Raw genomic sequence first — 24,162 nt, 5'->3', positions numbered from 1 at the left:
GAGGGAAAGAAGACCTGCCCTGAGACTAATATTAGCTGGAAAGTTGTGTGTTTTCTGAGAGGCACTTGGGCATTGAGTGGAGAGGAGAGTGAGAGCTTAGGAAGCCTTCGTGGAAGAGGTGACTTTGCAGTTGGGCCTTGAAGGCTCAGCAGGTGAAGATGGCAGGGGAGGAGGTTGTCCTGGTGGACTGAATAGACAGACAGACAGACAGAGGGGGCAGGCAGTGCATGTGCTTGGGGCTCAAGGAGCAGACACAGAAGGCCTGCAGGCTTCCAGCAGATTCCTTCAGGTTTGAACCCTTGCGGAGAATTTGCATTTTTAACAAGTTCCAGCTGATGCTGCTGGTTAGGGACCAAGTCTGAGAAGCACTAGTAGAGCAGTGGTTCTCGGAATTTATTATGCAAAAGAATCACCTGGGGGTCTTGTTAAACTGTAGATTCCGATTCAGTATATCTGGGGTGGAAATGCAAATCCTCAGGAGGGATTTGAACCAGAATAAAGTGATACAAATCCCTGGAAGGCCTGCCTATGGGACACGTCACAGAGGAAGAAGGCACAGGGGAGCTGGGCCAAAGCCTGCAGAGCCTGAGTCTTACTCAGAGCGCTTGCACCCAGCCTGTTTGCAGGAGCTCACTTGGGCTGCATGTGGAAGATGAATGGGTGTGGGTGAGGGATGGTGGAGACAGAGCCCGTGGCCCAGGAGGGACACTGAGGCAGCCACGTGGGATGGAGAGTTTCAGACACAGCCTCAGTGGGACTCAGTGACAAAGGAGCCATGGGAGGGGAGGAGAAGGAGCTGAGACCCCACCCTCTCCCTCACCCGGGCTGTGGCATCAGAGACATCAGGCTCCTCCACCCTGGCTTCTCACTGCATCGCACAGCAGGTCTGAGCCCACTGCAGGCCAAGACAGACTTGCATCTGATTAATTGGGGCCCAGGAAGGCTGCTCACCTGAGGTTTCCCTCCACACGGGCTGCTACCTGGGCCTCCCAAGGGCTCGGAGATGGCTCTGGAGAAGAGCCCCTTCCTCATCTGTCTTCCCTGCCCCACTGGGGCAGCTGTGGCCGGGGATGGGGCTAAGCCACCTGCCAGGGGTAAGAGACAGTAAAAACCCACCTGCTACAGATACCTTCGTGCCGCTAGACAGACCCCTTCACCTCGCTGGGTCTCAGGTCCCTTCTCTAAAACAAAAGGACTGTACTTCGTAGTATTATGGATCCTTATAGCCAAAAAAAAAACTTAACTTTTTCATTTAAGAAGAGTGGAAGGCCTCGTGCCACCAAAGGCTATCTCGTCCTCCTCTGAACTAAACTTCCAGCTGCTTCATTTTGAAATATGTCTTCATGCATGGGCTGGGGCTCCTGTGGGGCACCCCACTCTCAGGAGGAATGGGCTGGCTGAGGGTGTGGGGGGAAGCCCAGTCCAGCAGGCAGACGAGGCATGCAGCACACGGCCACAACAGACCCCTGTGTCCACAGCTGGCCGCTGTGGGGGCAGCGGGACTGGTGGTGGGGTGGAAACAGTGAGAGTGACCCAGGCAAGGCCAGGCTGGCAGACTCAGAAAGACCTTTCAGCACCAGCAGATCACAGGCCTTACAAGTCCTTGGTCCAAGGGAGGGGACTGGCCAGAGCCCTCCAGCCAGCGTGCTAGACAAGGTCAAGGGCAGATCAAGGGGCATGGTGAGGTCAGAAGCCCGATTTCAGAGGGTCGAGGAGACAGCACAAGTGAGGAAGCAGAAAGAACAATTGGAGTTTGAGGAGGGAGGGAGGTAGAAGGGATGGTTTTAACCACGTGAACATGTGATCGTGTTTGTTGGTTCAGAGGGAAGAGCCGTGAGAAAGGGAGAGAGATGGGGTAGGCATGCCGGGTGAGAGGACCAACGTTTAAAAAAAGGCCGGGGATGACTCTCCTGTGACGGGGCGGGTGGGCAGCGATGGACACAGTCACGGGTACATCTGTCCGAGGCCTGGCTTCCTCCGCTTTCACCGACCACGGTACTTCTCTGTCCACAGGCCCCTCCGCGCAGCGGCAGGCGCAGAATGGCCCCTCTCCCGATGAGATGGACATCCAGAGAAGGTAACGAACACCCCACCAGGCAGACTAGTGTGGCAGCCCCCCCAGTAGGTGCCCACTGCCCAGAGCACCCTCAGCAAGCAAGGGCCAGGGATGCCAGAGACACAGACGGGCTGGGGAAGCAGGCCCAACAGCGGAGAGGGAGCAAGCTCACTGCCGTTTGTACTGGAAGTCAAGGCCAGGAATGACTGAACGTCTATGCTCTTAACTTCGGTATTGCATGATCAGCCAGCAGTGTCCCAAGCGCTGCTCAGACTGTTCCATTCACCTTCCCAAGTGCATCAGTCCCCTCTACACACGACATGGGTCAATCAGGTGCCAAGGCCACCCTGCTGGAGCTGGGCAGGGACAGGCTGGCCCAGGTCCACCTGCTCTGAGCCCTGGTCCTGGCCACCACCCACGCTGCCTCTTCTCTCCTTCTGTCCTGCTCCTGCCACTGCCATTCTGGGTGCCTGGGGAGGGTGACACAGCCCCTCTGGGGAGCCCCTGCCTGCTCACCTCCTGGGTGGAAGCCCTGAGGGTGCTCTGTGACCTGTAGGTACTTTTACAGTGTGGCCAGGGCAGTGCCCCTGGCATGGTTGGGCCCAGCCTGTGGAGGGGGCATCCCATGGGGCATGGTCTGAGGGCTAGGGAGCGTCTAGGCTGTGGTCCTGAACTTCTAGAGGAGCAATGGTGGCTCAGGCAGGAGGGGCCTCCCCAGGTCACATACTTGGAAGTGGCAGGTCAGGGCTTGAACCCAGCCTGTCATCTGCAGGGAGGGTCTCCACCTCATCTGATGGGTCGGTGGAGCTGTGTCGAGGGAGAGCAGGCACGGGCCAGTCCACCCTGACCCCATGTTCTAGAAGGCAGGAACAAAGCTCCAGGGCTCTGTAACTGGACCCCAGTAGAGCCGGCCTAGGAGCCGAGAAAGCAGACTACCCCCACCCCCGCCCTGGTGCCATCTCTCCAGACTCCTTCTCTTCTCCAGGTTCACTCTGACGATATAAGAAATGACTACCTCAGGCCCCTTCTAGCCCTGACGTTAGATTTTATGACCATTACTGCTCTGGACCTCAGTTTCCCCATTTTAAAGAACATTGTTAACCCTTGTTCCGCCCACCTTAAGCAGATGAGGCAATGAGTGGAAATATCCTTCAGGTACAAGGAATCCGCTCTTATTCATTCCTGTGTTTACTGACCCCATAGGAGTGCAGAGCTTTACAACTGACAGTGGGCTTTTACATGCTTTGTCTCCTTTTAACACTCGCCTTAACTCTTAGGGGCTGCTGTTATTGTCACGGTTTCTTAAATGAGCAATTGAGGCTCAGAGAATGGAAATGACGTGTCCAAAGCAACCAGGGAGTTAGAGGCAGGTTCAGGACTGACCTCAAGTCTGAGCCCATCTGTCTTCACCAGGCCCAGTACCATCCCTACCCAGAGCAGGGCGCCCACCAGGTCTGAGCCGTAAATGTCCAGCAGCAGATAGGTGCTCGACAGAGCTTCAGTTGTTTTCTCAGAACTGGTCAAAAACGTCCAGACTGCGTTACTTCAGCTCACAGCCCTAGTGCCCTGGGGAGCTGGCTGCAGAGGACGGGTCAGCTTTGCCTGCGGAGTCTGTCCACGGACTGAGCGGACCCTGGTGGTCAACCTGTGAGCCACAGGATTCACAGGCGGTGAAGGCAGGGACCCATGGTCCCAGGGAGGCTCATTCACACAAGAGGCTGGGTGGGGAGCTGTGGCTCACTTGGGGGTTACACAGCAAGTGGGTGACTCCACGCACAGGAGCCACCTTTTCTCACGCACACGGCAGCATCAGTGCCGATCAGACTTCCCCATTTTGCCATGGGTTTCCAAGCATATGCATCCTGTTGGGGAGGTCAGTGTTTTGGGTGCTGCTTCAGCAGTTTGGATAGAGAAGCTAACACAGATGCGGCGGCATTGACAGCATCCTCACAGAGCCTGGGAAACAGACGTTGCGGGGCTGATCTCACACACAGGAAACTGAGGCCCAGCGAGGAAAAGGACTTGCCTGGCTTACAAAGCCATTAACCCCAGAACCGGCACAGCAAAGCTAGCTGCCTCTAAATGCTCCTTGCAGTAAACTTGGGGTCCCAGTTTCCCTAGCTCTAAGATCACACCAACTCCATGAGGCACTTACTGAGCACCAGCTGCATGCAGACACAGGGTCAGGCACTAGACAAACAGCTTGCCCTAACTCCAGGCTGGAGATGCGTGGCCAAGCCCTGTGCTTCCCTGGCCGCCCTCCCCACCATGGCAGCCATCACTGCAGGCCTCCAGCATGCTGTCCCACTGAGCCCAGTTCTGGCCTGCTGCCACCCCTGGTCTGGGTAGTTTGGTTTCTTAAGTCTCCTCTTGCTCCAGTGATTCTGTAGACATATTTGTGGGTGATGTCCTCACCTTTAACTGTCCCGACCCTCTCTGTCATGAGAACCAGGCCATTTGCACCCACCAAGGCACCCATAGCTTTGCACTGAGCACACCGTGTGACCCTATAGATGGGGGCGGCCTGCACTAGGTTCTGTGGGATCAGGGATGGAGACATGCAGCCCCGGTGTCCGTCTCTCCCACAGCAGCAGTGCCTAGAATTGTCCCGGGCACTTAGCCAGGTGTGGGAGCAGGGATGGAGACATGCAGCCCCGGTGTCCGTCTCTCCCACAGCAGCAGTGCCTGGGATTGTCCCGGGCACTTAGCCAGGTGTGGGAGCAGGGATGGAGACACGCAGCCCCGGTGTCCGTCTCTCCCACAGCAGCAGTGCCTGGGATTGTCCCGGGCACTTAGCCAGGTATGGGAGCAGGGATGGAGACACGCAGCCCCGGTGTCCGTCTCTCCCACAGCAGCAGTGCCTGGGATTGTCCCGGGCACTTAGCCAGGTGCAGGGAGAACTGGCCTACCTGGGGCTGCCGAGGCCCTAGCCCCGCAAAGCCAGGCACACTCGTCAAGCCTGGAAAAGTGTGGCCATGTTAGTGAGCGAAGTCAGATTGTCCCGGTGGTAGTTGGAACCTTCTCTGAGAGCCTCCCTGTCCAGGTGTGCACCGAAAATCAGGAGACTGCCGGCACTCACTTTTGGGAACCTTGGTCCAGTCACATTCCCTCGGGGATCAGCAGGCTCTGACACTCGAGGCCACAGTCGGGGGACAGGCCCTTCAGGGTCACCCAGCCCCGCGCACAAAGTAGGCTCACGGGCAGCATGGAAACCTGACCACAGCTTGGGCTGGGGACAGAGGCGCGTTTTCCTGGGGCTCAGGTGGACGTTCTTTTTCAGACAAGTGATGGAGCAGCAGCAGCAGCGTCAGGAGCCTCTGGAGAGGAGAACCTCGGCCACAGGTGAGAGTGCCCACCTCCTCTGGGGCCGAGTCCCAGCCCCTACGCCCAGTGGACAGCCAGGTGTCCAGGGGCATGCCGGCCCTCTGCGAAGAGGTGCTGATTGTGTAGGTATCCAAAGCACGATGGTCACTTCAGAGTGAAGGAGGGGACCAGGGAGCAGAGCCGAAGGTTGAGAGTTCACTCGGCGCAGTCTAGCCCACGTCAGGCACCGTGCTAGAAGCCGGGGACGCGAGATGGGCAAGACGGACACAAACCTGCCCCCAAGGACCTCACTATCCAGTGAAGAAGACAGACGAGGTGACACTTATCCTATCACTTAGTACACATTGTGACCAAGCCACACGCAGGGCACTAAAGCCACGGAGGAGAAGACTTCCCCGAGAAGGTGTTGGCTAAGCTTCGGTCTGACGCTGGATGGAACTTAGCACGTGAGAGGAGGAAGAAGAGAGGGTTTTCTGGAAAATGGCAGGCTTGATAAATAAGTACCAGGCTTTATCATAGACTTGGTACTTTCATAGCCTTGGTCTTGGTCTCTCACACACCCCTGGAAATGAGCAGGTGACTATTACCTTGTCTAACTGATGAGAAACTTGAGCCCCAGCTGATGACAGGCGCCCTATTGTGAGAATGCCGCCTGCTGCCATAACCTTGCCCCCCCAGGCACCCTGCTCCCACTGGGTTGTTCTCTGCACTGGGGCCACATGACTGTTCCATGCACGCTGGCCCGTTGTGTCGTTGTACCACCCCTTACCTCCCCACTTCTCCCCTCTCTGCACTCTGGCCTCCCTGGCCGCCCTCCGTGAGATCCTCTGTGCCTCCTGTCCCAGTGCTGTCGGGCCTCTGCCCGTCACCCCTCCACCTGGAAGCAGCCCGCCTCACCCAGCTCCACTCCTGCTGCGCACACCCCAGCTCAGGCATCGCTTCCCTGAGGAAGTCCTCTGTGCATTTCTGGCCAGTCAGCCCCTTTCACACATCAGGATGGCACCAGGCACCTGCTCTCAGTAGCATCTGTCACCTTATCACCATTACCATTTTGCATTCACAGTGTGCCTGGTTGAGTGTTTCCCACTCGGCAGTGATCACCATAAGCCGAATGCGGTGGCTGTCTTTGTAACAGTCCCAGCACCTGGCCGGGCCTGACCCACACGGGTGCTCCGTCACTGTTGGACACAGGGTGGCTGGACACATGGATGGTGACTGGCAGACTCTCCTCCAAGAGCCCAGTTGCCTATCACAGGCACTCAGCATTGTTCCCTGACATGTGACCCAGTGACCAGGTAGCCCATGGTTACCTGCCACAGTCACAGCTGGACCTCGGGAACCAGCGTCTACCGATGTCTCAGGTGGTGCCCAGTACTTAGAAGGAACAGAAAAGAAGAAAGGGCACAGTTTGTGCCACAGAGAGCTTCCTCTCCACTGGAGAAGCGTGAGAGGAACAAGGGAAAGGTTGCTGAACTCCAGGAGCGGCAGCCCATGTGTGGCCTGTGGGTCCAGCGACCCCGGTGCTAAGGAGGCCAGCAGTAGGGAGGACCTGGAACAGAGCCCTTGAGAGCAGCTGCCCTCTGCCCTCGCCCAGGGACCCAAGAGCACAGCCAGGTGGGCCATGGCAGGGGCTGGGTCTGACAAGGCCGCTGTTGTGTTCCAGGGCCCATCCTCCCACCGGGGCACCCCTCATCTACAGCCAGTGCGCCCCTCTCCTGCAGCGGGCCTCCACCCCCACCCCCACCCCCTGTCCCGCCCCCGCCTCCACTGCCAGCAGGAGGAGCACAGGGGTCCAGCCACGATGAGGGCTCCGTGTCCGGACTGGCTGCCGCCCTGGCTGGGGCCAAGCTACGGAGAGTCCAGCGGGTAAGCTTTCCAGGTCCGAGGCCGGAATGGGCGTGGAGGGCAGGTTCACGTTGTTGGGGGTCAGATCTCTCACCCCATCTCCAGAGACTCCCCTTTAAAGATGAAACAGAGAGGTTTGCCCTCTAGCCCCTGTCTCCTGCTGTGAGTCTTTTGTTCTCGCCACTCTGCCAGGTTGTGTTGTGGAAACTGGTTCCGTTGGTGCATTTCCTTCTCTAGCCCTCAGTGGATAGCCTAGGATGTGGGCGTCTGGAGTGAGCTGTGAATGTGGCTCCCACAGGAGGAGCACCTCTGACCTTGGGCTTGAACTTATTTCCTTCCCCAGAGAACTGCCCCCTCCCTGCCATGGCTGGTCTTGGAAAGGACGCAGACTCTAAGCCTCAGGTCAAGAAGGTGTCTGCTAACTGCTAGCCTGGGGCTCATTCTTGTCCCCCTGGGTTCTAATTTTCTCACCTATGAATTGGGGGAAATTGGACTCAGTGACCCCCCAGGCCTCTTTTCCCGCTGCCATTTTAAGATTCACACGTACACACACGCACACTCACACTCACGCATAGGCCTTTCTCCCCTTCACATCGGCACTGCCTGTCCCACCACGAGCACCAGGGTTTGAATTAGCACCTCCTTTTCCTTTAGCCAGAAGATGCGTCTGGAGGCTCCAGTCCCAGCGGGACCTCGAAGACTGACCCTAACCGGGCGAGCAGTGGGGGTGGAGGAGGAGGCCTCATGGAAGAAATGAACAAGCTGCTGGCCAAGAGGTGCGTCGTCCCCCCACTCTACCCAGCTTACTTGTCAGGTGGCACTGCTCCTCGCCTGTCACATGAGCTTAGCCGGCAGGAGAGTGTTCATCAAGTTTTCCCTTCTCAAGAGGGCCATTCTGAGGCATCAAACCAAAAGAAACCTCCAGCCTCCAGAGCCCTCATCTTCCCAGTTGACTAAGTGTTTATTGAAGTGTCTACACTGGACCAGCCCTGTCTTGAGCAGAGATAAATTTGGTGATAACTTCAGAGGGAAAGGAGGAACGGTCCCCGTGCCTGTGAGCCCAGAATGAGAGGATCTGGGCCCAGTGCTACTCACAGGACTCTGGGCTGTGCTGTGGTGAAGGGTCCCGCCCCGTGGGCTCATCGTAGGGGGCCCCAGAGGACCAGGCCCTGAAGAGACGGCTCCATCCATGTCCTGGGTGGGCTCTGGACCCGGGGCTCTGTCATCTGGGCCAGAAAAGAAGCCATTTCTCCATCCCCATGGGGAGGGCAGGGTGTGGCTCAGCTGGCCGATGGCCGTCGCTGTCACCGTGCCTGTTGTCCCCATGAAACCTGAGCAGGTAGACGATCAAACTGCCTTTCTCCGCTGCGTGCAAAGCTCATGCTTTATTTTCCATGTGGCCTGGCAACGGGAATGTGCTGACACAGATCAGTGCCTGCTCACCTGGCACCAGATGGCCGGGAGCCTGGCCCTTTGGAGCATGCCCTCGGCTAAGAGAAGCCTGGCGCACGTGAAGCCATGCGGGCCCTGCCCCACCCACGACCCACCTGCCCTCTCCCGGGACCAGGGCATCTACGTCATTGTCCTGTTAAATCTTGTTCAGTCCTTTGCAGCAGACAGGGCCCCAGCTGAGCTTCTGAGCACAGGTCGGTGGGCAGACAGAGGCCAACCCCAGGCTGGGCAGGGAGGAGAGTGTTCGTGGGAAAACAACAGCAAAGGTGAGGTCACGGGCATCCAGACGATACACAGAGGCGTTGGATTCCATCTCAAAGCACTTGGGTGAACAGGGGCCTTACGTGAACATAAAAACTATTTGTGGAAAAGAAAATATTAAAGTTTTCCCCAAATCCAAAGCCAGTAAGTTCACAATAACGGCTCGGCCTTGGATGGTTTAGACCGAACCGAGAGGAAGTTGCTTTCTCTCTGAGAACAGGAATGGGTCAGGGCTGCCAGGAACTAGGGAGACGCCCAGATCCAGTGGGACAGCCAGGCCGACCAGGAGCAGACACCAAGGGTTCCACAAGCGTTCTTTGAAATCCGCCAGGTGGAGCCGATGGGGGTGTCTGCAGTGAAGCTTTCTCTCTGCCTCTCCCTTTGGGGCCGTGCTACTGAGATAAAACTCAGAGGTAGACTTGACCTTTGGTGTTGGGAGGAAGGAGGTGGTGTCAAGGATCATCCTGAGTTTCTGGTCAGTAGCCTCTCCTCCTGAGATGGGAAGTCTAAGGAAGAAGGCCCCTGGTGTGCTGAGGAGGTAGCCATGTGGGCCCCTTCATTTAGCGAGTGGCAGCCACACCGCCAGCTGCGACACCCCCCCAGGCAGCACTCCCGTCAGCGTATGAGATCACATGCTGTGGCAGCCTCACAGCGCTGAGGACCCCCAAAGGCGTGTATGTGTGAAGGGTCTGCTTGTGTAGAGGAGCCCTGGTGGCACAGTGTTAAGAGCTCAGCTGTTAATCAAAAAGGTCAGCGGTTTGAATCCACGAGCTGCTCCTTGGAAACCTATGGGGCATTTCTACTGTGTTCTGTAGGATCACTATGAGTCGGAATTGACTTAACAGCAACAGGTTTGGGTTTGGTTTTGCTCGTGTAGATTTGGGAATTAGCCAGATATAGGCGACCACTGGGGCAAAAAAACACGAGTGCCTTTTTAAAAAAAAATTAGAGCGTATGAAAAGGGCATCAATTCAGGCTATTCAAAGCCTTTCCTTTTCTGGGCATTTCCAGGTTTCAGCAGTGGTTTATACTGGGGGGAGGGGCTGCCAAGGTACTAGAGGAGAAGCTCTTTCCTCCCACAGGCTGTGGGTCAGCCTGCCCCGACAGCCAGCCTGTGGAGGGACAGGGACGGCTCCCCCGGGCCTGCCCTCTCTCCCCTGGGCCTGCCCTCTTGTCCTCCAGAGCTGGGGACAGATGGGGCATGACCCAGAGAGGCTACGAGCATCCTGGGGGTAGAGACCCTTCAGCCTGGACAGGGAGCAAGCCCCCCACTCTCTGCCAGAACCTACTCCATGTCCTGGGTTGGGGGACAAGCACTCAGTATGAGTCCAGAGGCCTGGACCCTAACCCGGCCTTGCCACTGGCAGATGGGACACCTGGACAGCCGCCTTCCCGCTGTGAAACAGGGCCCACAGTGCCCATGTCACAGGATCGTCTGGGGACCCGTGGGTCTGGCAAGGAGGCAGTGTACTGGTTCGGTCTGAAAACCTCAGGAGCTGACTTGTATCATCTTTTTTCCCTGTGTCCAGGAGAAAAGCAGCCTCCCAAACAGACAAGCCGGCTGATAAAAAGGAAGATGAAAGCCAAACGGTGAGCAGCCCCCGCTGCCCACCCCTCATGCCTCCCACTGGTGTCAATGAGCCAGAAGGCGTTCTGGCCCAAAGCTGGGCCTCCACAGCCCTGAGGTGCACTGGTTTGGGGTCACAGAACTGTGAACGGGGCGAGGGGGGGGCCTCTGCAGCAAACACACGTGCACACACACACCCGTGTCTCCCCTGACCAGTACCCTCCATGAGCCACTCCTGCTCTGCCCCAGGGGCTCGGGCTGGGGGAAGACAGAAGGAAACAGAGCCAGGATGCCCCTAGGTGCTATGAGGGAAGCACAGCCCTGCAGAGCCCAGGAAGGGGCCTCACCTGCCCAGGGGAGCTCAAGGACAAACCACCTTTACAGGGTGCCAGCCAGAGCATTATCAAGGGATGGGGTCGGAGAGGTACTTCCGGCAGGTGGAGAGCTTTCTTTTCCTGAGGCTCCGTCAGTGGAGCAGGAGCCCGCAGACTGTGCCCTGGGCAGATGGGCTGTAGCCGGTCCAGCCACGGAGCACCAAGCCCCTGCGTCCACTTGGCTTGGCTAAGCCACTGTTCCTCCACATTAAGCTTTTCCTACACAGACTCCTCCTGAAACTGCTCCGTTTAACCTCAGCTACACGTGGTGTGAAGGGGGCCTCTGCGAGGCAGAACCACAGAAGAGAGGCATGGGTGGCTGCACCCACACAGGCTGGTTGTCAGCCCTGCAGATCCCCACGCCACGCACACAGGCTGGTTGTCAGCCCCGCAGATCCCCACGCCACGCACACAGGCTGGTTGTCAGCCCCGCAGATCCCCACGCCACGCACACAGGCTGGTTATCAGCCCCGCGCATCCCCACGCCACCCACACAGGCTGGTTGTCAGCCCTGCACATCCCCACGCCACACACACAGGCTGGTTGTCAGCCCCGCAGATCCCCACGCCACGCACTGTCGTACCCACCTCAGGGCCTTGGCATAGCAGCTCACTGTGCCTGGAGCCTCGCCAACCTGCCAGCTAACTCCACAGCCTTCTCTGCTTAGACACTGCTCTCTAAGGAAAAGGCCCCCCAGGCTAGGTGGACACCCTGCTCCCTGGCACCCAGCACCTTCTCCGGAGCCACTGCCCCTCCCTCCTGCCAGATCTAAGTCTAAGAGGACAGACAGACCCTGTGTCCTCTTGTTTCACCCAGGGTCCTCCAGCTACCCTGCCACGAATTTCCAAATGGCAGAGGCCCACCTGGTCAGGAGCAGCCGGTGACCGCTGCCATTCAAGCACTATGGCCTCGTCTTTGCCAGCAGCCCCCAGCTGCAGTTAGCCCTAGCTTTTCTGCTCAGCGCTGGCACTCCACAGGCGCAGTCCCTGAATACCCCAACTCTCCCCTCAGCTGGCACAAAGAGGAAGAGAGCGTTTCAACCCCAGGGGGCTACTGGGAGAGAAATACATTGAAGCCGTAGACCTCAAGAGGGGACTCTCTTCCTCTGGTTCCCCACTCTCCCCTTCCTCGTGTTTCATCAGCCTCCTTATCACTTTCACCTCCTGTTCACCCTGGTCCTCCTCATGGCCAGGAGTTTCTTTTGGCACCCACAGTTGGCCCCTGGAAAGAGCAGGGCTGGGCCAAGAGTCCTTACCTCATGGGCCTCTGTGAAGCAGAGGAGAAGCAGACAGGAAACAAAGTAGCAAAAAGAGCAGAGGGAGAAGCCCTAGACTGCCCCGGCTCCTAGGAGAAGCATGTGCACCAAGCCTTGAAGGCTGGGTAGAGGCAGGAGCTCAGGGTATGCTGCGGGGGGTGCCCAGGGCGGTGGAGCTGCAGTGGCCAGCTCCACCAAGGGCTGTTCCCTACGAGCAGCAGGGTGGCTCTGGAGACCTCGAGCAGACGAGCAATGAGTCGGGCCTGGGCCTTAAAACACTCATTTCGGCAGCAGCATTGAAGAGCCTGTGGGCTGGCTGGGGACACACATAACTTCTAGAATGGACCTTACCACTCCCTCCTTTCTGCAACAGCCCATGTCTTAGCAACCTGTGTGTGTGGGACCCCAGGTGCCTCTCCCATACTCAGGTTTCCAGGACAAGGACTGTGCCCTGGCTTGCGGTGTAGGAGCCACACCCATGCGGCCAACCCACCTGCTTGGCACCCACACACCAGCCCTGAGAGGCAGGGCCCCGCCCAGCAGAGGAATGCATGGGGCCTGGAGCCCAGGTGGGGTTGCTCAGGTGGGCGCAGTGGGGGGCCCCCGCCGCTCTCAGGGCTCCCTGCTGTGGGCGGGTCAGCTGAAAAGAGCAGCCACCCCTGGTGAGCCGCAGCAGATACTGCACACAGGGCCTGCAAACCCCCAGCAAGTCACAGCCCCAAGGCAACAAGTGTTTCACAGCTCCTCAGCGCTCTGTCCTCAGGAGAGCAGTGGGGCCTGAGGAAACTGTGTCTCCCTCCAGTCTCCCCTCGCTGACTCTGTCCAGGGGCGAGATAACTCCCCATGGGGATGTAGGGTCTTCAGTTTTCGGTAATATTTACTGTTTTGCTGGTAATGAAAGGAATATATGTTCTCCTAGAAACTTTGGAAAACTGAGGCTTTCTGAATGACTCTGGTCCCTGCACTTGCCCCAAGCAGCCTTTCTCTCCATTCCAGGAAGATCCTAGCACCTCTCCATCGCCAGGGACCCGAGCAGCCAGCCAGCCTCCTAACTCCTCAGGTAAGGGGTGCTGCTCGGACCCCCCATGGTACAAGGTCTCCGAGCTGGATGACCTCATGAAGACATTAGTCTGATGCAGCCTCCTCACTTTTCAAATGAGCTAAGAGCCCCAGGGGCTTGGCTGTGCAGTGGGGCTCCTCCAGGGGCATCCGTAAGCTAGGGCCTCCACACCATCTCAGAGAGGGCTGGGCAGGATCACCCCAGGGGGCAGCTGCTTTATAATGGCAGCACTGTAGCTTGTCACACACCAGGGCCCCAGGCTCACACAAGGGGGAATTCACCTAACAGCACAGAGCAAGTCACCGGAAAACTGGCCAAGGCGAGGCTTTCAAGAGTTATGTTGGAGTGCTGAAATTCATGTCACCCTCTGAAATGCCAAAAGTTGGCTGATTACAGGATTGGCGATCAGTCTTGCTCCATCAGAAAGCCCTTTTATCTGCTAGGACTTCGCCCAATCAGTCTGTGATGGAGGAGGGGTGATGAGGCTTTTCGGGGGAAGGAGAGGCTGGGGTCAGTCACTCAGTCACTCAGGAAACACTGGCTCCATGTCTGCTCTGTGCCCAGCCAGTGCTTAGGAGCAGAGGGGAGAACAGCGTGAGTCTGTCCAGCTGCCACTGCGGCAGAGGGAGGCTGGCCAGCTGTTTGCTGTCTCTGGGGCCCCGTGCCTGCACCAGCCCCCGTGTTGTTGTGGCCCCATGGTGTCTGCCTCTCCTCCTAGGACTGGCTGTGGCATGTGGAGCCTCTGAATATTTGGGGAGTGACCGCCTACAATGCTCCTTCCAGCCACCCAGGGGTAGAGTGCTCCCCAGTTAGGAAGTGGGGTTCGGTGGGGTTAGGTACTCTGCTTAAGGCCGCACCCTGGAGCTTAGAGTGGCCCCAGGCCCATGCCTGCAGATACAGCACTCATCCCAGAGGAGGTGTGACCTGCTGACAGCCTGTAGCCTAGGCTGGGCTTGGGGTTGGTGGCCTCCCCTCGGCCCCTGGGGACTTTCCTTCTGCCTGTCTACTTACTCATCCTGCAAAGTCAGCAGGTTCCATTCAGTCCAACAAATCCTCTGAAGGAAAATGAAACGTAATTGTTGGGTCGATTCTGACAACTAGGACCGCTTAAATTTAAAAAAGAGAAGCCAGCTTTCAGGCCCAGTATGAGATGGGGCTAGATGGCCTGTGGGGGTGAGGGGGCAGTGACTAAGGAGCGGTCACCAATAGCAGGCACTGTGGGAGCATGGGTCCCCGAAAGAAACGGGAACACAGGGCTGCATTGAGAGCGTCCTGGAGGGCCGTCCCAGCCCTCGGCCATTGCTGTGGTTCTCTGGTCAGCTGTAGAAGTCATATTCGAGAGGACCCTTGACCAGCTGGGTCATGTTCCAAGGAGAGGCCCAGCATGGTGAGGCCCACAACCAGGTCACAGCCAGCAGTATGGAGGGTGGGGGCGTGGGTCCTGGAGCAGAGAGCACTGGGGCCATAGCAACACTGCCTACCACCTGCAGGACTGCCCCAGGACAGGGGCGGCAAATACTGAGCCAGGTTTGAGCTCAGCACCAGGCCAACCTGCCTCAGGCCGGGGCTTTCTGCTTAGGTGCGTAGGGGGTTGGGGGCTGCCACTGAGGGTTCTGCCAGCTCTGACTCTTCACCCTGCCATGGTCCAGAGGCTAGCCGGAAGCCTTGGGAGCGGAGCAACTCGGTGGAGAAGCCAGTGTCTTCCTTACTGTCCAGGTGAGCCGGTCCGGAGAAGCCATGTACGTCTGGTGGGTGGAGGCAGGCATGGGGTCCAATTTACATATCTGCTTCATTCCATCGCCCTAGAACCCCGTCTGTGGCAAAGAGCCCTGAAGCTAAGAGCCCCCTTCAGTCACAGCCTCACTCTAGGTACCGACAGCCCTCTGCCCACGTGTCCTCCAATCTCCAGGCACCTTTGTCCCTGCCCCACAACTAACACCCTCATGCCCTGCCTCATGTCTTGTCATTTAACAGCGTGCTCTGGGAGAGGGGGTTCTGTTTTTCCCTCAGACCTGGGAAACTTGGAGCTGGAGGGGCTTTGGGGTCGTGCAACCCAGCTGCCTCCTCCCAGCTCTGTGGGGTGGTGGGGGCGGGGGCAGGAGGAGATGGAGGCCCAGGGAGGTGACTTGATCAGAGGAAACAAAGAGAGCCCAAGGTGGAGCCCCGGACCTGGATTCACGATTGATGACATTGGACGAGTTAGGACACCTCCCCTAGCCTTCGTGTCCCCCTGTAAAGTGAGGTCTGTTAACTGCCTGCCTCCCTCTGCCCCTACCAGGCGATATGTGGCTAACTGTGTGACCAGCTTCCGGTGCCTGGCATGTGCTGGGAGCACCCTGGCCCCCTCAGCTCTGCTGGTCCCGGGGCTGGCCAGCACCCCAGCTCCCTCAGCTCTGCTGGTCCCGGGGCTGGCCAGCACCCCGGCCTCCTGAGCTCAGGCCTGTCACCTCAGCGGGCAGCACACAGAGCTCATTTTATCTCTAAACACACCGACCATATTTCCCAAACCAAAAGTTGTGTGACAACAGGGTAAAATATTTGGAACTGAGGTTGCCCAAAAAACCCGAGACAGACAGCCACACAGTAACCATCAGCCCAGTGTGGCCTGACTATGAAGGCATCTAGAACTGGTAACAGCAAATGTCTTTCTGGCCCAGCACCAGGAGAAAGGAAGCAACTGGCCTCAGGGCAGGTGACGGTTGACCTGGTCTTGAAGAATGAAACAAGGTGAAGTGCAGCCTGGACACTGGAGAAGGAGTGCCTAGCCAGCCAGGCTTGGCCGAGGGCTGCTAGTCAGCCGGGTTCCGTGCTGGGCCAGTCCCCGCCAACAGGGGCTGCTTTTCTGGTGGAGGGCCTGGTCCAACACTAAGTAAGACCAACAGCCAAGTTCTAGGGGGTGCTCTGAAGACAGTCTAGCAGGGGGAGTGGGGGTAACAGAGGGGCTGCAGCGAGGGGAGGGGGAAGGCCTCTCGCAAGGAGACACATGAGCTGAGGCCTAGAGGAGGAGAAACATGAAGGTCAGTGGGGGCAGCTTTCCAAGCTGAAGGAAGAGTGGGTGCCAGGGCTCTGAGGTTACAATCGACTTCGCAGATCCAAAAACTGAAGGCAGCCACTGGAAACGGCACAGGGGAGGTCAGCTGGAGGGGTGGGAAAGTCAGGTGGTAGGAAGTCTGGGTTCAGTCTGTGTAGTGGGCCCCATGAGGGGGTGGCACTGTGTGAGGTGGGCAGCACTCTGGAGATCTCGCTGGGCTGTGGTGGGGAGGAGCCGTGGGGGACCAGGGAGGAGTCAGGTACTCCTCAGCTCCCCACCCCCTTTGTCCACCCTACCCAGCCTGCCCCTAGGCCAGCACCTCCCTCCAGTGTCTATCCCTTGTCTCCTGGCTCTGAGACAAGGCTGTCTCATTTCCCAGAGGGTTCCGGGGGGTGGGTAGTAACAGCCCCTCCCCTGCAGGGGCATTGCAGAGCTCAGGAAGCAGCTGCTGTTGTCATCAGGTATGGTTTTCAGTAGGCAGATGGGGAAACTGAGGCCCAGAGAGGGGAAGCAGTTCGCCCAGGTTGTGGCAAATTATTGTTGGACCAGAGACCACAGGAAGGCATGGAGGACCCGGGGTTCAGATGGACCTGGTTACTCACTGGGGCCCAAGTGACTCAGGAACCTATCCGAGTCCGTGCGTCTCTCTGAACTTCATACAGGAGGGGCGGAAGCACTTCTTCACCCTGCTCCCTTAGTGCAGGGAACACTGGCCCCCTCACACCAGTGGGTGCCTCACCAGTTGCGCTGGCCCACCAAGCAGCCCACCGTGTGTGTCAGCATCCTCCCTCACAGCCCATGTGCCTGGACTCAATTCCCTGAGACCACAGGCTCCAACCACAATCCTCGCCATGACTTCACCATCCACAGAGCAAAATCAGGTCCAGAAACACATGTCCTCAGCACCGTGAGAACAGTTGACAAGGCCAGGAGGCCGGAGCATTTTGCCAAGGTTCCCAGGCGTGGACATGCTTTTTCAAACCAGCTCAGCTGTGCTCAGAAGCTTTTCGAGAAGCAGAGTCCAGGACTGGAGCACCCCGAGGCACACCTCGCTGGCAGCTCTTCCACACTGCACTTGAGCAGGGGCAGAAGCACTGGGCAGTTGATGGGACCTGTCTGCCTGGGTTGTGAGCTCTCAAATAGAACACAGTTCTTTTGGGAGACCCTGAGTCCCAATTCTTGGGTTAGGAAATATGGTCACAGTCTCCATGGAGACCCTCTTGAGGTGGAGACTGGTCATTAGAGCCCTCCAAGTCGCTGAGGAGCGGCCAGAGGTTAGAAAGCTGACAGGAGGGGACGCTCAGCCGTGGAGCAGGGTCAGGCCCCGGTGCCAGATTTCCTGTGAAATCACTCCCCAGCAGAGTGGGTGCCGCCAGGCCCCACCACCCACTTTACTGCCCCCACCCTCCCCTCCCCAGGATGAAGCCGGCCGGGAGTGTGAACGACGTGGCTCTGGATGCCTTAGATTTTGACCGGATGAAGCAGGTGAGTGTGTTCATTCCCAAGAAGCTGTGAAGGTGGCCATTCCTGGTCCATGTTGCCAGGTAGGCCCAGTGGGACCCATACTCGGCCACCAAAATGTCCATCAAGGAGCTACCAGTGGAGAGGAGGGGTGCCCCATGCCCTTCTAGGCACGCCCACTCAGCCCACCTCTGGGGCTCCCCGCTCTGCCAGCCCTCAGCCTCATCAGGGCACCCCTAAGGTGGTATAGCAGGACCTGCCAAGGCACCATCACCCCAACCCCATGCCTGCCTTCCCCCCAGCTCAGAAGGGGCAGCTGAGGGGCCACCTGGGGCTGGGTGAGGGTGAGCTCTGTGGCTCTGGAGGAGGCCCAGTTCCCTGTCCCCTGTCCCCTGCCCATCATCCACTCTGCGGCTCTGCTCCTTCACAGGAGATCCTGGAGGAGGTGGTCAGAGAGCTGCACAGGGTGAAGGAGGAGATCATCGAGGGTGAGTGGGCCCGTGGGGGGTCACAGAGTGACAGAGGTCATGGAGGGTGAGGGCATCGAGGGTTAGGGGGCCCATGGGGGGTCACAGGGTGACAGAGATAATGGGGGGTGAGGGCCCGTGGGGGGTCACAGGATGAAGGAGGAGGTCATGGAGGGTGAGGGCCCCGTGGGGGGGGGTCCACAGGGTGAAGGAGGAGATCATCGAGGGTGAGTAGGCCCATGGGGGGGTCACAGGGTGACAGAGGTCATGGAGGGTGAGGCCCCATGGGGGGTCACAGGGTGAAGGAGGAGATCTTCGAGGGTGAGTGGGCCCATGGGGGGTCACAGGGTGACAGGTCATGGGGGGTGAGGGCCCGTGGGGCGTCACAGGGTGAAGGAGGAGGTCACGGAGGGTGAGGGCCCTGTGGGGGGGTCACAGGGTGAAGGAGATCGTGGAGGGTGAGGGCCCATGGGGGGTCACAGGGTGACAGAGGTCATGGGGGATGAGGGCCCATGGGGGGTCACAGGGTGACAGAGGTCATGGAGGGTGAGGGCCTGTGGGGGGGTCACAGGGTGAAAGAGGGCTTAGGAGGGTGAGGGCCTGTAGGGGGAGTCACAGGGCGAAGGAGGAGGTCATGGAGGGTGAGGAGACCCGTGGGGGGTCATAGGGTGATGGAGGTCATGGAGGATGAGAAGCCCATGGGGAGTCACGGGGTGATGGAGGAGGTCATGGAGGGTGAGTAGGCCCCACGTGGCAGGGAGCCGGGGCCACGTGAGGTCCTCGGGATTGGGAGGAGTGAGGGCCAGGCCTGAGAGGAGGCTGCCTGTCCCCCAGGGCTGCAGGACAGCATTCTTTCTTGTGGAAGCCCCACACCATCTCCCCGTGCGCTAGTTGAGAAAATGGAGTCTCAGAAAGGTTAAGGACTTGCCTAAGAATACACACCTTCCTGGTGTGATGCCTGGATCTGAGCGCTTTCTGATCCCCCATGCTTCTCCACAGAGGCCTCCAAAAAAAATAAACCAAATCTGTCTCCGTGAAGTCGATTCTGACTCATAACAACCCCACAGGACAGAGTAGAACTGTCCCGCAGGGTTTCCAAGGCTGTAATCTTTATGGAAGCCAACTGCCACATCTTGTCCTTGTGGGACTACTAGTGGGTTTGAACTGTTGTCCTTTCGGCTAGCAGCCAAGTGCTTTAACCACTGTGCCACCAGGGCTTCCTCCGTGGAGAGTTAGCCGTGGTAAATGTTGGAAAGGGAGAATGATCTAGGATGCATGCGAGAGGCATGTCCAGCAGACGCCACTTGACTTGTCTGCTCTTTATTTATCTGTTGGTTAAAATGCCTCTGCGACACCCCCTGCAATCACTGATTTGGGACTCTGGGGAAGGGCAGCTGCTCAGAGCACCTGACCAAGTTCACAGCTGGCTTGGCCCCAGGCTGGGGGAACAGGCACCAAGCTTCCCCAAAAGAGCCGCTGGCTCCAGCCCAGGCTAGGGGCCTTGTCACAGTGAATCACGTCTGTTCCGGTCCCCAGCCTTCATGGAGCTGCTCAGATCTGGAGCCAGAGGAAAAGGAAGGGCCGGGTGGGGCAGTTCAGCCCAGGAACATGGCAAGAATGCAGCTCCCACCACCCTACAGGCCTGACCACCCAGAGGCAGCAGAAGGAAGCTCCACACCTGGGGGTTATCAGAGTGACCTGGGCAAGAGTGGTCTCCATGTATAAAAGGGCGGGGAGCTGAATGCAGAGGGCTGGCTGGTCTGATGGGAGGGGGGCAGGCCGGGAGCCCCAAACCTGGCCTCCTCCCCAGCCGGCTGGCACAAGGCGAGTATTGCTGTAGGCTCTCCCATGGGTGCAAGGACCGGCCACACCACTACCGGGGCAGAGAGCACTGGGTTCCTGTTGGTCCAGTTCCCCTGAGGCCTGGGCTGGGGAGATAAGGAGTTAATGAATGAAGAGGGAGCCAGAGCCTAGAGGCAACACCAAGGCCAACTATTAACCTGCTTTATGGCCGGCACCCCCCGCCCCCGACCCAGGTCAGCAGTCAGGCCTTCTGCAGTGTGCACATGGGGATCTCCAGCCTCCACAGGGGTGGGCACACAGAGGGGTCAGCCCCACCCCTCAGTTCAGAGCCAATGACAGGCCCTTTTTCCTCAGCTTCTGGCCTCCAGACCCAGTGGGGTCTGTCCAGGAAAAGGGGAGCCCTGGGGAAGGCCTGAGCCGACGGGGGAGAGCAGCAGAAGGCCCCGGGGAGGGGGAGCAGCTGCTTCGGGGTTCAGAGGGAAGAGGGCACGCTTGGCAAGAAGGCGTGAGAGGGGAGGAGGAATGGCAGAGCAGACCACACGTGCCTTTACTGTCACCCGGAAGGTTCCTTCAAACACCATACTACTTTGGTCTCTGTCCTCTCTGGTCCCTGATCTCGGTGAGCCTGGGTGGGGCGACCGAGCAGGTGATGACACCAAGAAGTGGCCACAGCTGGGATATGGGGCAGGGCCTGAGCGGGAGCCAGTCCCAGCTTGGCAGTGTCTGTCCCTGCAGCCAAGCTGGTTCCCGTCACAGAGAGCAGATGAGGGGCCCTGCCGCCCCTGCTCCTGAGCCCCCTCTCCTGTCCTGTCCCCCAGCCATCAGGCAAGAGCTGAGTGGAATCAGCACCACATAACACAGGGTCCTGCCGCTGCCACCGGCCGATGACCAAGTCCAGCTGATGGAGGACAGCAAGGAGCCACAGCTGAGCACACACCAAGCAGACGTGCTTCGTTTAAAGTCTTAATCTGTGATAAATACTCAAAATGAGGGAAAAGTTCAATTCCTGGATTTTTTTAGATTCTACCTGACACAGAACACCAGGCCTCCTTGTCTCTTTTTGTATTTTATATTTGCTTATTTAAGTGTACATTTTGTTTGTTTATAGAGAGGGAGCCCCCAGATTACAGGCTTCATCAGATGGTTGCCGAGTTTTCTCCTAGTGGGCGCTCTGTCCCTGCCGTGTGGCATCACCCGACACGCACAGAGCTGTCCGACGCTGTCTTTCCCCAGCGACCCTGTCGGTCACGCGTGCGTGGTGTCTGTGTTCACATGGTAATAAACTGTCCGCTGTCCACTCCGTGTGCCTCGCCTCCTGCTCTCGCACCGGCTCCTGACGGGCATCTGGCTGCCCCTGCCTGGGACAGCGGCGTCACAAGGGGGTTGCAGACCTCACCAGGAGACACTATCAGAGGAGGTGACACCAAATGACTGCCTATGAAATTTTTGTGCAGTGTGCCCGCAGAAATTTACTATGTTTCTATAGAAGTATTCTTGTAGTTAGTTACAACAACAAAAACATTTTTTGTAAGCCCATCGGCTAAGACTATGCTGATTTACTTTTTGAACCGTCTGAGGCTCTCAGGTCAGAGCTGTGGTCATTGCCCAGTGACGGTGACGCTTCGAGTCACGTGGTTTCCCCTGCACGCACTACAAGCACAGGCTCTTGCTTTCTTTGCTGCCGGTGTTTTTATCGTCGCTGCTTTTGTCACGTTTTCTGGTGTACTGTGGTAAGTAGTATTTGTGAACCTCAGCCAATAACTTTTTTGAGAATGAAGTAGCAATGAAAGGAAAAGGAGGGATACACAGGAACTATGATTCCCAATTAACAGTACAAAAAGCATCGCTAAGGATTCTGTCTGGTCTGGTACAGGAGGCGGTCCACGGGGGTGGTGACGCCATGAGTTACCACACGGAGTGACACCGGCCCTAGTGACGCCACTGCCTGGGATGCCCCTCCTCAGGGAGGCCAGAGCCTTGGTCCCCAGGAGTGGCAGGAGAGCACACAGGGCCTTCAACGGTGGCAGTGATGGAGGTGGAGAAGGGGTGTGAGGGGCAGCTCAGGCACCTCGGGCTGGGTGCTCCAGGGCTGGGCCTCAGGTCCTACCTTTGCAAGCCACCCTCCATGGTGACCCCCAGATAGGGGGCCTCCAGATGTAGCCCAAGCAGCAGAGGGACCCGTGCAGTCCGACCGGAACAGGTCTACCACGAGGGCTGGTAGTGAGGCCACCGCGTCAGACAGCTGTGCGTAGAGCCCCCGCAGTGCAGAAATGAGGGTACCTCAGCTTCCACTGCACCCGAACCCTCCAGGGAAGACCACCCACCACCCTGGCCCTCCACCCCGTCATTGCTGCCCACTCACACAGCCCTTACTCCAGCCAGGCTGACCGCTGGGGTCTCCAGCCTATCTCCCCAAAACGTGCAGCTCCCAGGGTCACCAGCGAGGGCCTGACCCTCGGCCTCAGCAGCCACTGCCGCGGGAGGTCAGCCCACAGCCAGCAGGCAGGCCTTGTGGGGACCTGGAATCCTGGGACCATTTCTTCTCCAGAGGTCCCACACAGCCTCCCCGGACACTGGGCGATGTGCCTGGCCCAGGCCTGTGGCCCTCTGAGGGCCACGGAGGAGGGAAAGGGGTGCCTGCCTCTTGGGCCCCAGTCTAGCTGACACGGGAGCTACTGTTTCTGGCCAGGCTTAATCCCACTAAATCCTTCCAGCAGTCCTGAAAGATTGTTCAACCCATCAGGTGAGAAGACCAAGGCCCAGGGCTCCCAGCGGCTCCTCTGCAGACCCCACAGCCATGGTCTCCTGCCAGTGGCGCCCAACCCGTCACCCTCCACATAGCTGTGCTGGGACAGCTGGGGTCCCCCCGTGACCCTGCGGCCTCAGCCTGGCCCATCCCCCCTCCTGGGCATGTTGTGAGGCTCGAAATGCCCCTTTGCCTCCATCGGGCCGATAAGGGGACAGAGATGTGGAGGAGCACTGAGCATGGGGTGGGCCAAGCTGGCCCTTGCGCCCTGTGTGCACAAGGTGGGGCAGGGCTCAAAGTCCTCCATAAGGCTCCGCTTCCTGCACAAGGCAAGCCCAGGGGTATCTGGCACGCCAGAGGCCCCTCCCCCGGGCAGCACCTGGCTCAGGCCCGGCCTGGGCTCCATGGCCCTGCCTTCCAGCCTCCTGCTCCTGGGTCAGGAGAGGCAGGGGGAGCCCAACCCACCACCCCACCTCTGAGGTGGTCCTTGGGCCTCAGTCTGCCCTTTCCTCTGGCTGCTGTCCTCTCTGGCAGGAAGGACCCAGCCCAGGTTCCCCTCCTTCCTTCCATCCATCAACCTGAGACCAGGACTCCACCCCGGCTCTCCTGGGCCAAGGGGCTGGTGTGGAGGAGGCCCCTACTTCTCAAATGTGCTCCAACCACCTCTACAGTCAGGACACACAGAAGCCAAGGGACTGCCAGCTGCTCACTCGGGGCCAAGGTCCCCTGAGCTCCCACCGTCTACTCATCTCTTGTCCACCCACCTGTCCACCTGACCTCTGGCACCTGTTCTGTGAGAAGCCCCTCATGTTGCCACTCGGAGAAGTCTGAGCTGCAGAGGGAGATAGCCCCCAGCCTCGGGCTGAGCCCCATCAGGGTCAGGGAAGGCTCCACGGAGGCAAGGGCTTCAGGTGGAGCTGGAGGTGGCCAGGCCAAGGTAGGGCTGGAGAGCGGGGCAGAGCGCCAGGGGGACAGACTGCAGAGCTCAGAGGGGTGGGGAGGATGAGGGATAGGAGTGGGGGCTATCTGCTGCGCTCCCACCGCCCCCCCCAGGGGCTGGCATCCAGGGCCTCAGGAGGAAGTGTACACCTGCAAGCGTGGGAACGGGAACAGGGCAGAGGGGGCTATAGCTTGGGGCCGTCTCAAGGCCACACATTCTGGGGCCTCAGAAGCAGGCCACTCCCTCTAAGCACAGTGCCGGGGCTGTGAAAACAAGCACTGAATTTAACATGGGCCTGGAACACCAGAAAACGGGGCCTCAGGAGGCTGTGGACGTGGGGCCTCTGGAGGCCGTGGACACAGTGCTGGTCAGCCGAGCAGACAGGGTCGGCTTCATCCAGGGCAGCATGTCCTGCAAAGCCCGAGGTGCCCCAGACAGTACTGGGGGTTCACAGGGGACTGGAGCAGCGGCCAAGGATGCAGGAACAAAATGCAGCTAGACCAGTTCTGGGGCACTGGGC

At 58.6% G+C, this 24,162-nt stretch overlaps 1 protein-coding gene across 6 annotated transcripts in view; it reads left to right on the top strand.

Moving 5' to 3' along the window:
- The window catches only part of EVL (Enah/Vasp-like), a 92,925-nt gene extending 71,669 nt beyond the window's left edge, over positions 1-21,256 (top strand). Inside the window, exons 4-14 of one of the 6 annotated variants that reach the window (XM_023546560.2) lie at positions 2,014-2,077; positions 5,337-5,398; positions 7,044-7,246; positions 7,880-8,001; positions 10,468-10,528; positions 13,131-13,194; positions 14,844-14,910; positions 15,001-15,063; positions 17,644-17,710; positions 18,117-18,174; positions 20,775-21,256. In XM_023546560.2, the coding sequence (XP_023402328.2) occupies positions 2,014-2,077; positions 5,337-5,398; positions 7,044-7,246; positions 7,880-8,001; positions 10,468-10,528; positions 13,131-13,194; positions 14,844-14,910; positions 15,001-15,063; positions 17,644-17,710; positions 18,117-18,174; positions 20,775-20,812 (869 nt within the window). In that variant the 3' untranslated portion in view covers positions 20,813-21,256. The other 5 variants (XM_064292982.1, XM_023546557.2, XM_023546558.2 and 2 more) reach the window with 5 other exon arrangements.
- Positions 21,257-24,162: the final 2,906 nt, after the last annotated feature.

The sequence above is a fragment of the Loxodonta africana genome, chromosome 10 (genome assembly GCF_030014295.1).
Source record: "Loxodonta africana isolate mLoxAfr1 chromosome 10, mLoxAfr1.hap2, whole genome shotgun sequence".
NCBI lineage: Eukaryota > Metazoa > Chordata > Mammalia > Proboscidea > Elephantidae > Loxodonta > Loxodonta africana.
The sequence above is the reverse complement of the archived record's forward strand: the minus strand, read 5'-3'. Positions and strand labels throughout refer to the sequence as shown.